We start from the raw sequence: 14,920 nt of genomic DNA on the forward strand, positions 1-14,920 counted from the left end.
TCTAGCGGTAATCAAAAAAATGTAATCCAGGAACAAAGACCAGACATGTAAAACAGACATACAAAGCAAAGAACATAAAATAACTAAAATAATACATACAAAGTAACAATAGCAAATGAACAACTCAGACTCCACTAAAAATTGGGAGCATGGACCAGGTGCACCGGTAGGGTAAGTGTCCTCTGCTTTTCTAGAAACATCCGCCGATTTGCTCGTAAAATTCAAGTCCGGTGTAGACGAAAGAGGAAAAGAAAACTATTACACGTTGAACAAGTCAGTTTTCATGGTGCAGATGGATGCATCGTAACGATCCACGAGTTCATGATGACGACTATAAAACTTCTGTAGTGACGAGATGACTTCAATCTTGTGCAACATAACCCTGTCCCAGAAGCCTGATAATAAACATTGGATGTAATACGTTTTGCAGACAAAAACAATATTTGTTTGGGCTTTGTCTGCTGGTACGACAGCATATTTGTCATGTTTTTGCTACATCGGATAACCTATACATTATCTACTTTTTTTTCAGGTATTGGCTTCGGGATTTGTTTTGTAGCTACATTTGTCGGAATGTATTATAACACTATAATAGCCTGGGCCTTTTACTACCTGTTTGCATCGTTTACCTCTGATTTGCCCTGGTCACATTGCAATAACACATGGAATACGCCGAACTGTGTATCAGTTGTTGACGGGTATAACGTCAGTCACGTGACAAATACTTCAAATCTGGCTGCTAAGGAATACTTTCTGTAAGTTGATTATTATTATTATTTACAAATGGTATAATGTTTTGATATATCAGTTGTTGACGGGTATAACGTCAGTCACGTGATAAATACTTCAAATCTGGCTGTTAAGGAATACTTTCTGTAAGTTGATTATTATTATTATTTACAAATGGTATAATGTTTGATATATACATACATTTAAATATGTATTTACATGATATGGGAGTCGAAAAGATAGAGCAATAACATCAATAAAGATACCAATAATTTGCAAAACTTTCGGTCATAAATTATAATCTAAAATTGGCAAATCTGTAACCAGATGGCGGTTAACTACTTTTTAGCTCATCTGGCCAAAGGCCAAGTGAGCTTATGCCATCATTTGGCGTCCGTTGTCGTCATGGGAAAAGACTTCTCCTCTGAAACTACTAGACAGACAGGATGTAAACTTGGCATGATTGTTCCTTAGAGTATAGTGCACAAAATGACCGTTGAGATTTATGATCCGTGAAAAAACATGACCGCCGTTTACTGATGTAGGAGTTGTGGCCCCTGAATCAGCTTTTCTTTTTTGCATTTTTTCGCATATACAACTTTGAAAATTTTCTTCTCATCAAACCGTTTTATAGTATTCAATGTAAGTTGGCATAATTTTTCCTTAGGGTATCCAACACAAAATGACCGTTTGGATTTTTGATCCATGAAAAAACATGATAGAACATATGGGGTCAGAAGGCAGTTTTTGCAAATAACTCAAAAACAGTGGCCTTTAGCAAAAGTTTTGCAGAGATAATATTGTTCAGCACCACAATGCCGCCATTTTCGAAACGATTCGTCTACGTATGTAGGAGTAATGGCTCCTGAAACAATTCTTAGAATTTTTTTTCACCAGTACAACTTTGAAAATGTTCATCTCTAAAACAATTTAAGATCATTTAATGAAAATTAGCACATTGGTTCTTTAGTGTATTATGCTCGAAATGACTTATGATTTTTAATCCGTGAATAGATATGGTTGCCTATACACAAACGAAACATAGGGGTCGGAAGACAGTTTTTTTTAAAATAATTCCAAAACTGTTGCATTGAGCAAAATTCTGATTAAGGTAATAAAAATGTTTTTAAAAGCATTTCTTACATTTGATAATTCAGTTTTGAACTTAGCCTGTCTCATTCCTCCAGTTTTTCAAATAAGCGAATGGTAAACCAGGCGAGCGACCCAGGCTCTCTTGAGTCTCTAGTGAAATATATACATCTCATTTATAACCATACCAGTTGCAGTTAAATTTTCTTGGCACAAACAGTTTGACGTTTTCTACGTTTCATTAATCTCTGCTAATACCAGACTTTATCGCATGCCTTTAAAATTGTATAATAGGGATAATAAATATCAAATGAATATGTAACCACTGTCATACAGAGTTCTCTTTTGTTTGAGAAATAAACTGTTTTTATTTTTTTATTCTTTAGATATGAGGTTCTTGAGCAAGATAACGCCTATGGTATAGAACGAATCGGCGCGCCAAAATGGCAGATGGTTCTATGTCTGTTGGCAGTCCTCGCTATAGTGTACTTTTCATTATGGAAAGGGATTAAATCATCAGGGAAGGTTTGTACTAATCATATTTCTTCCTAGTAACACTTGATAATGGAGGCACAAAAACGTACTCTAAGTAACTATTTAATTGTAAATTAGCTCTGTATGTGAAGTATTTTTCATTGAACAAAAACCAAGGAAAGACAAACGTGTATATATTTAAACACTTAATAAAACCTGACATAACCCTTAACTACATCCACGAAGTTGTATGAAAATAGCGCCATCAATGAAAAAGGCCAAGTGGGTAAAAATCCTTTGCATAACATATGTGATTCAAAATAAAGAAAAGTATTTACATTTAATGAACAACAATTTAACAGTTTAAACATTATGATGATTGTTCTTGCAGGTTGTTTGGGTGACAGCTACTGTACCATACATTGTCCTTATTATACTGTTGGTTAGAGGATGTACCCTACCTGGTGCTAAAGATGGTATCATATACTACCTCAGACCTGTCTGGTCAAAACTCCTTAAAATTGATGCAAGTTATTTTAATCTACATACTTTGCCTGCCATCTGGCTCCTATGTAAAACCTGGAATCTGCAATTATCTTTCCATCCTTCTGCAAATATTTCCCTCCGTGTACATGATTATAAAGTAAAACATTTTAGAAAATGTGACGTTGAAAATATGCAATGCGTACTAATTCTATTTATTTATTTATAGTTCTTTATTATCGAACTACTACTTAGATGTACATTTTCGTAATCAGTTATTGTTCATCAGTTGTTGACGTGCAATGGTACAAAGTCATATTTATCTATTTCTCGGTTGAACAACACGTCCCTTGTACTTTATCCATAAAATTGTTTAAACATCTCATTATTGACAAACCCAAATAGTAGTTAAGAGGGGTGGATTGTGGGTACTTCATCCCCGCTTCCCTCCCCTATCTCATCGCCTTCCACCCTCCTGACCACAGCTTCCCGACCGCTTTCATCACCCCCGGTTATGGTTCCCAACCATAATTTCCGCTTCCCTTATTTTTCATCCCCCATTCCCCACCCCTTCAACTACCAATTTCCGCCACCTGAATCCCCGTATCCCCACCCCCTGTCCATCCTGCCAGTATTTGCATATCTCAAAATAGTACCTATTTTTATGGGAACGGCATTTTAAGACTCATCTTTATGTAACTAAATGAGTGTACCATAATCAATTTATAAAGTAATCATTTGAACGAACTCGATTGGACAGATGAATTATGCCTCGATGAACAAAAATTAAATCAAGAAGTAGATTTCCTGGAATATAATATACAAACATCTATAGACGATACTCATTGCATGTAAATGAAATTAAATCTTTGTCTAAAACATCCATTTACCAGAATACATTGTTCAAATAAAATGTAAATGAAAACATTAAGCTACAAATATTTTCGAAGAAGTCATTAAGTATTGCCGATGTATTATAAGAAAGTATTGCTACATTATTTTCCCCATCAAGTGTCATTTAAGAACAGAGATAACATATAAACGACTGTACCAATGCAGATACAGTTTAATGTATCACGAACTGAGGTTTGAGGTACCTAAGCTTTGGATTCTTCACTTAAATGTTAAAACCAAGTCTTTCATGAGATAGAATGTTTCACCGCAGCACACGTTCGACCATTTCAATAGTTGATAGTAGATCATCATATAAGATCTAGTTAACTTTTGGTAATATTACTAAGGTGACAGCCGAATTTCTTATGTATATATCTCGGTTATTCCTGCGCAGATTTAGCAGCTTAACCAGATGATCGCCAAATACATACGCAGAACGTTTCCGAACGAGATAAAAAAAAAAAGGATGTCATTGCATGTACAATTTGCATTACTGCCTAGGAAGCAATATAAGTCATAATTGATCGTATTTACTCGGAAGATACACGTCGGATCAGTAATATTTCATGCACACGTTTAAAAAACATGATTTAAAACCACAAAATATTTTTGATTGACAGAAAATTATATTTTGATAATAAAATAATTTAGTTAATATAATAAATGCTATGAGTTTATCTTTCCAATTATTATCGGTATACTTTTAAGTACTTTTAAGACATGCTTTTCCGGCCAATGTTGGATACTGCAAGAGGAAAATGTTAATAAGAACAGCGACTCCCTCAGAAAAGAGAAGTATCAATTTGTTCCACATAATGAACAATCGGCGGTTGAAAATATTAATTAGCCATTTATGTTTTTCTCTTCAGTACTTCTACTTCATTTTCATCAATTAAGTACAATGGAAAGTATTGACTCAAATTAATGTCGGCTGCCCCAATAGTATCATTTCTGATAAGTAGTTTTCTTACGTAAAGTGTATTTATCATATAAAAATCAATGCGATAAGTTATCAAAACACTGAACATCTCGACCTTAGTGTTACCATTCTAATTGAAACGTGGTTGATTATGTCTTTGTTATCAAAACTGATCGGGGTTAGAGACCTATACAATGAATGCTTTTCCAGGTCACCAGACAAAATTTATTGTCAACTACAGAATGTGACGTGTTTACAATTATCTATTTTTATTTATGTCACTCTCAGAAATTATTTTTTGCTAACATGATTGAGAATCAAGTCATCTCCTTTCGGCCATTGACAGATGAGCTTTAAATTAAATATTTGCCTTTGAAATGCTAAAATTATGGCCACTGATGCAGTTTTAAACAATTAAAATCTGTTATGGTAGTGTAGCTGTTGTTTATAATAGTATCACAATTTCATAACGACCCTGGTATCATATTGGTGAGACTGACATTGGAGGAGACCCTGGTGTCAGACTGGTGACTCTGACATTGAGGTAAACCCTGGTATCATACTGGTGACTCTGACATTGGGGTAGACCCTGTTGTCAGACTGAGGACTTTGATTTAGACTCTGATATCATAGTGGAAACTATTAACATCAAAGTTAATATCATACTGTGGAGTCTAACATCGACCCTGGTATCATACTGGTGACTCTGACATTGGGGTAGACCCTGTTGTCAGACTGAGGACTTTAATTTAGACTCTGGTATCATAGTGGAAACTCTAACATCGAAGATAATATCATACTGAGGAGTCTAACATCGACCCTGGTATCATACTGGTGACTGACATCGGGGTAGACCCTGGTATCAGACTGGTGACTCTGACATTGGGGTAGACCCTGGTATCAGACTGGTGACTCTGTCATTGGGGTAGATTCTGGTGTCAGACTGGTGACTCTGACATTGGGGTAGACCCTGTTGTCAGACTGAGATGACTTTAATTTAGACTCTGGTATCATAGTGGAAACTCTAACATAGAAGATAATATCACACTGTGGAGTCTAACATCGACCCTGGTATACTGGTGACTCTGACATCGGGGGAGACCCTGGTATCAGACTGGACACTCTTTTATCGACTCCTGTAACAGCCTAAACTCTTTTATATTGACGATGGTATCGTACCGGACATTTATATGAAGCCTTGTATCATACTGGAGACTCTTATATAGACCCTGTTATGAGTCGGGGACTTTTATAACGACCCTGGCACCTGACTTGAAACTTTTATATCGACAATGGTACTAATACTGGCGACTTTTATATCGACAATGGGGTCGGACTATAGACTTTTATATCGACAATGGTATCGGGCTCGAGTCTTTTATATCGGCCCTGGTATCTAGCTGGAGACTTTTACGTAGACAGCGGTTTAAGGCTGGAGACTTTTATATCGGCCCTGGTATCAAGCTGGAGACTTTTACGTAGACAGCGGTTTAAGGCTGGAGACTTTTATATCAACAGTACTAGGATCATCAGACTAGATACCTTTATATTGACCCTGGTACCTGACTGGAGACTATTATATCGACTCGCGTAACTGACTGGGGACTCTTATATTAACCTTGGTACTAGTATCAGACTATTGACTGATTGAAGACCGTTATATCGACCCTTGCATCTGACTCTTTCAACAAGCTCCGATGGTTTTCAGAGGAAAGCAACTTACGGCTATTATATCAGACCTAGACAATGGTACATGCTTATTTATGAAATGATTTAATTCTTCTTATCATTGGCAATGAATGAAACTGTTCGAGAAAAACTCTTTTTCCAAAAGAGGACATGGCAAGTACTAGTACCAGTTTTCTATAAGTATTTCAGATCCTCTCGGTATACAACGACATGTGAAAATTTTGTAGTAACAAAATATCTATTTGCACATGTATTAATGTTAATATTTTAATATTTCTTGCTGCCGTCACGTGTCGGGGTGTTTCACGTATCTTTAATTTTCTTTGTTACTTCATTGGCTTGGTCCTTTTTTCATGACCCGGTGTCTTTTTTTGTGTCGATTAAGGCCTTGATGTCTCGGGTTTTTTTTAAATTTTTGGAAAACTTCTACAATATTCGTATCATATGTGCGTTGATTGCAGTCTTCGGATTTTCCTCAAGCTTATCTTTTATTTGAACACTTGCAGCTGTGTGTCTTTTGTTTTGGTTTTGCATATTTCGGTTTATATTTTATTACTCAATACACAAATGATGCAATTGGAACATATAGAGTATATTTATAAATAATTCCCAAACTAAACGGGTATAATTGTTACGAGTTGAGTTATAGTAATATTAATAACCTTCCTTATGTGGTTATTATTACAAAAACATCTATGAAGAATAAAAAAAATATTTTGGTTTCTGACTGAATGAGACCATTATTTACAAATAACTGGCACAGCAATGGGTACCAAAATGGCTTAGTCTTCTGCCAATAATTTCATGGAAAAATTTGAAAAAGAACTACTTGAATCCTCTATGGCAAAGAAGAACTAAACAATTTTTGTCGCACATGCCAACAATCAACATCTTTCAATTAAGTTCACTCACGAAACATCTGCTAACATCTCATTCCTCGATACCTCCAGCACCTTATCGGGGGGGGGGGAGAGAGAGAGAGAGAGAGATTATGCCTAAGAGCTGTCATCTCATTCCTCGATACCTCCAGCACCTTATCGGGGGGGGGGGAGAGAGAGAGAGAGAGAGATTATGCCTAAGAGCTGTCATCTCATTCCTCGGTACCTCCAGCACCTTATCGGGGGAGAGAGAGAGAGAGAGAGAGAGAGAGAGAGAGAGAGAGAGGGAGAGAATATGCCTAAGAGCTGTCATCCATCTCGCTTGACTAGGAGTATACCATTTAGTCAAGCTCTTAGGCTATATCCCATCAAGGCAAAGAAAAAATGTAAAAGAACCCCTTGTTTTCTAACATACCACCCCTGCCTTAAAAACAGCCACAATACCATTCGTGAGCACTGGACCTCTCTCGAGGGAAACTCAACATTATCCAAAGTTTTTCCCGAACCACCTATGATTGCTTTCAGACAGCCAGACAGTTTGCGTAGTCTGCTTGTGAGGGCTGAAATATCTAAGTCCAACTTGACTCCAGGCGAGAGTCGCTCCTGTGGTGACAAAAGGTGCAAATGTTGCAACCAAATGCACCACTCGTCATCATTCACCAGCACAGTTACGGGGAAACGCTACAAAATATTTTGTAACGTGCACTACAAGAGTGCTAATGTAATAAATTTGCTCCACTGTCCCATCTGTGGCCTTCAATATGTTGGTGAATCTAAGCAGCCTTTTCACAAGCGCTTGAACGGATACAGGAGCGACCTAACAAAAAAATCCTTTACTCCCAGTGAGTCAACACTTCAGATTACCAAACCACTGCCTCGATGATTTCAACAAAATGAAAATCATCATCGTGGAACAAAACACGGTCTGGAGCGATCTACAGAGAGTGAAGCGGGAGGGATTTTGGATAAAAGAACTCCGTGTTTTACACTCACACGGAATTAACAAAAAAACATTAAGTTCTTCCTATTTTGTAGATCCTTATTACAGTGTTTGTAAATATTTTTAGTTTTATAGTTCAGTGTTCAAGATCAACACACTACATGTGTCTATAACACAATGTTCAAAATCTTCATTAACTGTCAATAAAATTGTTTACGTCACAGGTATTCACCTGCTTAGGTAGTGAGTTGTGCTCACAGACCATTTACTTTCATACACTCTCAGTTCAATTAAGGCACCGAAGAAGGTCATTTGTTGAATGAAAATTTTGTTCATTATATATTTTATTATAGTGTATTAACTTCTTTCTCGGTATCGTTGTACAATCCTTTAGACTTAAAAACGATGCGAAACATAACAATAAATTAAATAAACGTCTAAAATAAGTTTAACATCACCAGGAGATGGTAAAATTTACAATGAATATTTCGGATAACTGATATCATTCAGCATAAAACTCATAGAACCTTATGAACATAAAACTCATAAAACTTTACGAACATAAAACTCACAAAGTTCAAGATCAAAACAGATTCAGAAGCCGAATCACGTACGCTGTGGGTGATTGTACCTTTATCAAAGACACACATAAGCAAATGATGAGGAGCCTGAATGAAAATAACAAAGGCGGTATATATGTGCGTGTTTGTGTGTATTTATTTTATTTATACAGGTGTGGCTTGATGCAGCATCACAAATTTTCTTCTCCCTAGGACCAGGGTTTGGTACACTTTTAGCTTTATCAAGTTACAACAAGTTCAACAACAACTGCTACCTGTAAGCTAATGCAAAAGTTTTAGTTGTCAAACTTAGAGGAAAAACGTACTAAATTGAAAATAATTGAATTATACCCAAAGCTTAATAATCGATTTGACTCATTTTGGTCACCTTTACAAATATTGACTGACACGTGGTTTCTACTCGTCCGAAGAAATGGATGTACACATTTTTATTTATAGTGATATGCCAAATATTATCGCTTCTGAATTGTTCATTAGTCAAGATAATAATTACATTGAATAATAAAAATATCGAAACTTATTTTACCAAAACAGGTACGGCGATTCTGGTCTCTATTTTATTAATTGAGAAGATGCACTGTCAACATTCAAATTTCCTCCGCATAACTAATAATCGATTTAACTCTACCATTAAGGTTACACGGCATAACCATGACATTTTCATAAATAGGCGACATATGGTTCTAATGTAACCACTTTTAAATAGCGAATATACTCGTGCGCTGAAAAAATTGGTTATGTTTATCATACATTCTTTCACTGACTGGGAAAAAAGATTAAAGGTTACTATTTGTTCGCTATTCGCTCATTTAGAGTTTTTTGTTATTTTTCAGAGATGCAGTGGCAACGGCTGTAATAAACTGTTTCACCAGTATTTTGGCAGGCTTTGTAGTATTTTCCGTTCTTGGTTACATGTCCCATGTCACACAAAGGGGTATTGATAAAGTAGCTACAGAAGGTAATAATTAATACATTTTTATTTAAAAAAAATGTTTTACTTTTATGATGAAATGCACTAATTTTACAGATGCTGCAGTTACGTTATCCTTAAGAACGAAAATACATACATGAATAATACAAGTCTCGTAGAGTTAATAATGTACAATACGTTTTCAATAATCTGAAATTTGATAAATATCTATTCACTAGTTGGAGACACAAAAACAAACAGTGAAATAGCATAATTATGCACTGGCTTATTTATAGGTCCAGGTCTTGTATTTGAAGTTTACCCAGAAGCCCTTGCCACACTTAAAGGCTCAGTGTTTTGGTCCATTTTATTTTTCTTGATGCTCATCACATTAGGAATGGACAGCACTGTGAGTATCTAAGAATATAACTTAATGTCAAGATTGAATCGCAAGGTTCAAAATTTATTTTACAACTTACATACCATAAATCTATGCGTTTTCTTAAGTATTTCACAGATTTGTTTATATAATATTTGAATAGTATAAAGTTTTACATCAGTTATTTTTTTATTCTGAGAATATATAAACTTAAAAGCTAAATGAAAATAGAAACTCTTGGCAACGAATTAATAAGCTGGGGTCACGGATTATTTTTTTTTCGCTCATTTTTTTTTACCCAAGTAAGCTTTCATAGAATTCAATAGCTGTCAAAATTTTAACTGAAAACATATCTAAAAATCAGCTAGATTAAATTATTTTGCAAACAGAGTTATATTGACATACGGTTATACAGTTTATAGACTAATTGCGAAATCTATAATATATATTATATGCCAGTGTTGCAGTCTGAAATAAACTAAAGATTATGCAGGATTTTTAAAAAAAGGATAGTCATAATGAACTGAACCGATGCAATGATAAACCTGTATAATGTTTACGGTTACAGTTTGGGGGTCTAGAGGCTGTGATTACTGGATTGATGGACAATTTTGCCATACTTAAAGGTAGACGAGAACTACTTGTCCTTGCTGTCATTGTGTACGTCTTTCTTGGCGCTATTCCTTCAACTACCTACGTAAGCATTTTTATGAATATGTGGATCTTAATCCCTTTTTATCATTCGATGAAGAAGTGACAGTTGCAATATCAGAAAGAAAATACAGTCAAGTTAGTGCAGTGTGATGTATTATACGTGGCGTCACAACGGACTTGTATATGATGTAGATTAAAACAATTTTAATGTTTGTTAAATTATTAATAAAATAACAAAGAATGACCTATTATAATGTAAAAGAGCACGGTTTCTCTGAGGCTTAAGGATATATGACTGTATTAATCAGAGAGTTCAAGAACAAATTGCTTTTTTTTTTTCAATAAATCGTTATTTACCATTTTTCCTCTTAACAAAACGAAAATAACCATTATTTGACGTTTTTAATTTGTTCATTTCAGGGTGGACAATACATGGTTCTTTTACTAGATAGACATGCTGCTCCTATATCTCTCATTGTAATCTGTTTTTGTGAAGCTGTAGCTGTTAGTTGGTTTTATGGTAAGTTTTCATTCTATTTATCGTTAACTTTGAAACGTAAGTTGACCTATTCTGGTTTTAACAGCCTGGAGGGTAGACATCATGGTTTCCTGTGTGTCTTTACTTCGTCATTTAATTCACATTGTTGTCCGTTGAGGAAATTTTAATTTTTTCCCCTCTGTGACTGAATATGACATGTTTATACCAGAATAATTCCATTGTTCTAAAAGTACACGCCAAAGTAGAAGTTATCACTGTCATTACCTAGTTTGATAACCTGTATTGCATATAAATCACTTAATTTGACTATAAATGGCATTAACAACGAGGTTGATGGAAAGGTTTATAATTGTTTTACTAAATTATATACAGCTTTTAATCATTTTGTTCCCTTTTTTTGTTTACAAATGACAGTTTCATTTTTCTGATTCATTTCTTTAACTAAAAGTTGCACACTTGTCATATCTATATGATTAACTTTCTTGCAATCATTTCATTCAATACAGTTAAAAGTGCATAATTTGAGTTGAAAGAAAACGTTTTGGAATAAGTTACGTTTCCGACATAATAGAAAAGGGGACAAATAGGGCGAAACGCAACAAATTCACAAACCCCTATGAAATAGTAAATACTCTTACAGAGATCACCAAAAGGTCTTTAGTAAGTGTAAACACGCCTTCAAGTAAGCCCTGAAAGGCTCCGACAACAAAAGTAATAAAATCCACGGTAACAGAAAAATGACACTTCTTCAAAATAAACTAAAACGTCAAATAACGACACGAAGATACATTAATAACCATAATTATCAAACACTATTAACATCATGACAAATCATTTGGATATAGTGGACAAATATCTGAAATTGATAAAATTAGATTAAGGTAACGAAAAATCACTATAAAGCATGCGTCATTTATCAACGATTTGTTGAAAATTTTGAATTTGATCTTGAACTTGACAACACAAAGGAGTAAATCGTGCGATAAAAACTAACGCAGGACCAAAAATGTACTGTAAGAAATAAAATATAGTAATATTAGTATTTGCTCTAAATTTCAGGTGTTCAGAACTTTTCTAACGATGTAGAAAGTATGCTTGGTTTTCAACCGGGAATATTTTGGAAAGTCTGCTGGATGCTTGTTGGTCCAACTTTTCTCATTGTAGGTTTAAAAAATAATAAAAACAATGAACAAAATATAAGCTTGAAAGAAGGAGTTATACCTTATCATATATCAAGTACAAAAAACTTAGAATTATGACCTTGGCATCAGCAAATTTTCTTTTACAAATCTTTACGAATGAAAGCGACATATGTAAATTTGAAAACGACATATGTAAATTAATATATTATTGAAATATGAATCTAGCAACTATTAGTCTTATGGTTAACTCATTCATATTGTTCAGATTTGATGATGTCACATACTATTAAACGTCATGAGAAATAAAAATAAACATTTCATTATGCTAGATAGATACTGGTTAAGGATAACCGTTATGTAACAAATTGAATTACGAATTTAGGACCATTTTAAGATGAACGTTTACCTTTTTTATTTCAACGCATTTGGAAAAACAAACAAATGTAGCTAAACCAAGAGCTATTTTTTTGTTTTACCTCTTACTGTATAATTTTCATTATTTAAAGTACAAATGATTAAATTATTTTTATGTTTTTCTACACATATTCAAATATTTTTAAGCTCTATCACACTGTGTGTTAGGACTAGTATCAAATGTAGATAAGTTTTGCAAAATAAAAATCCGAATTCGGTGTATGAACGTAATGTAACACATTATGGTATGAGATAAACTCAGTCTAGTGGTTCTTTTTGTAATCATTTAATCATCTTTGCACATAAGTGAAAAGTGACTCAATCTAAATTTCGATGTGAAACTATAATGTTGTCAGGAAAACATACGAACACATCGTATATGATATTTTGCACATGAAAGACATTTGTAAGTTGGTTTTTATTCATTTAGTAGTTAATTTTTGCCAATTTTTGCTTTATCTGACTTCTTTCAGGCTTTGTTTTTTCTATCTGCCTATTTCTATGATGGAATACAATTAGGACCATACGTTTATCCAGACTGGGCTCTAGTTGTTGGATGGATGATCACATGCATCTCAATCGCTTGTATTCCAATATATATTGTGTATCTATTCATTATCACACCAGGGACATTTAAACAGGTATTGTAATTCACATTCTTCTTCGTTTTCTTTTTCTCTTTGCTATTGTTACTCTTCTGGAACCTTAACCACACTTAACAACTATGAATATAAATATGGAGATGGATAGTTTTACTACCAGTATATAATTAGGGATTGATTGAGGGAATGTTTCAATTTTCTGAAAAAAATATACGAAGTAACATATTCAGGAATTTTGAAACACTCCCTATAATTTAGTTTCTAATGATTCCACTACAAATAATAAGAATTGATTTTTAATGGAACAGATATGTATGAAGGGGTTATTTAAATGGCGAATTACAAACCAATCGATCGAAGTGACGTCACACTACTTTACCAGGTGATAAAAAATAACCTGCTTTGTTCGAAGAAAATAAAAAAATCAGACTTTGTTACAAATCAAATCAAATTATTATTCGATAAAAAAACAAATGAATGCCCAAGCATCAAGTCTTGTAAAAGCTTAATTATGTATGTACAGACATTTTTAAGTCTCGGCCTTAACATTATCTTAGAACTTAAACGAAATATTTTATGATAATGAGGAATGTTTTTCATATTTAACAGAGAATTTTACGCATGATTCGACCATCAATGTTCCCTCCACATGTAACCAAAGAAACCCCAAATTACCTGTACCATAAGTATGAAGTTGCATCATATACAGGAACAAACGAGACTTCTCCTGTTACACCAACTACAGAAGATATTCTGTTGTATTCTGTGAAAGACAATCAGGTCAAATCTGCCGGTGGAATATGACAAAATCCAACAAAGCAGTACAACTTTACAAACAGGAGATGAATAGAAAACTGGTCATTATATGGCCATAACAATGAACTGACTATTGGTGCATATATTTTCATGTGCAAATCGAATGTATACATTATTTGTGTCATTTTTATACAAATACAGGTCAAGTTCTGGATTATATCAGTGAATGTTTACCAGACAACATACTTCAATATGTCATTTTCGCAACATTGTGTATGTAGACCGCCTTTGTTTCATGTCTTCAAGTTTAGGCCATGTTTTTGTTTGGATGTTGACGATGCTGATTTTGCCGATATATAAAATATTTGACCGGAGATGCGCCATTTTGTTTTTAAGTCATTTGAATTTAATTGAATAAGAACAGTGTCGTCAATTACATGCAATTAATTGCTTATGATAAGTTTCTGTTCATTATTTTAAGTAAAATATTTCTTGCAACAACATTGTGCTAGGGCATGGCTACTTTCTTAAAATTAATTTCAAATGATTACAAGTTTATACTTGTTTGTCGTAAAAATGTTTGTACACACTGTTATATTGTCTAGCATGGTGCTCTTTACAAACAAACCTTTATTGTTCATATTGACACATACTTGTTATATATGTTGTACTTTAAAAGTTAAATGTATAAAGGACCAATTTGATATGATAAGATATTTCAAGTATCAATCTATATAAAATAAAAGCCATTTCATGTTTTTGTTGAATGCATACTAAATCACAGCAAAACTTAAGTGCCAAACTTTTTTAAAATGCATACACAGTGCTACTAGCATAAACTACCGTTAGGCGGCCGAGCCTGTTTTTCAATGTAGTTATAACCTTGGA

General features: G+C 34.1%; 1 protein-coding gene across 2 annotated transcripts in view; it reads left to right on the forward strand.

Moving 5' to 3' along the window:
* LOC148606836 (sodium-dependent serotonin transporter-like) overlaps positions 1-14,790 on the forward strand; it is a 35,315-nt gene extending 20,525 nt beyond the window's left edge. For both annotated transcript variants that reach the window (XM_088547132.1, XM_088547134.1), the window contains exons 4-14: positions 533-755; positions 2,205-2,343; positions 2,684-2,818; positions 8,829-8,932; positions 9,510-9,634; positions 9,883-9,995; positions 10,534-10,662; positions 11,040-11,139; positions 12,178-12,278; positions 13,148-13,315; positions 13,886-14,790. In XM_088547132.1, the coding sequence (XP_088403258.1) occupies positions 533-755; positions 2,205-2,343; positions 2,684-2,818; positions 8,829-8,932; positions 9,510-9,634; positions 9,883-9,995; positions 10,534-10,662; positions 11,040-11,139; positions 12,178-12,278; positions 13,148-13,315; positions 13,886-14,080 (1,532 nt within the window). In that variant the 3' untranslated portion in view covers positions 14,081-14,790. The remainder of the gene's footprint in view (positions 1-532; positions 756-2,204; positions 2,344-2,683; positions 2,819-8,828; positions 8,933-9,509; positions 9,635-9,882; positions 9,996-10,533; positions 10,663-11,039; positions 11,140-12,177; positions 12,279-13,147; positions 13,316-13,885) is intronic.
* The last annotated feature ends 130 nt before the right edge of the window (positions 14,791-14,920 follow it).

This window comes from Perna viridis, chromosome 9 (assembly GCF_037379345.1).
Source record: "Perna viridis isolate PV_CMFRI_1.1 ecotype Kerala chromosome 9, ASM3737934v1, whole genome shotgun sequence".
NCBI classification, from domain to species: Eukaryota; Metazoa; Mollusca; class Bivalvia; order Mytilida; family Mytilidae; genus Perna; species Perna viridis.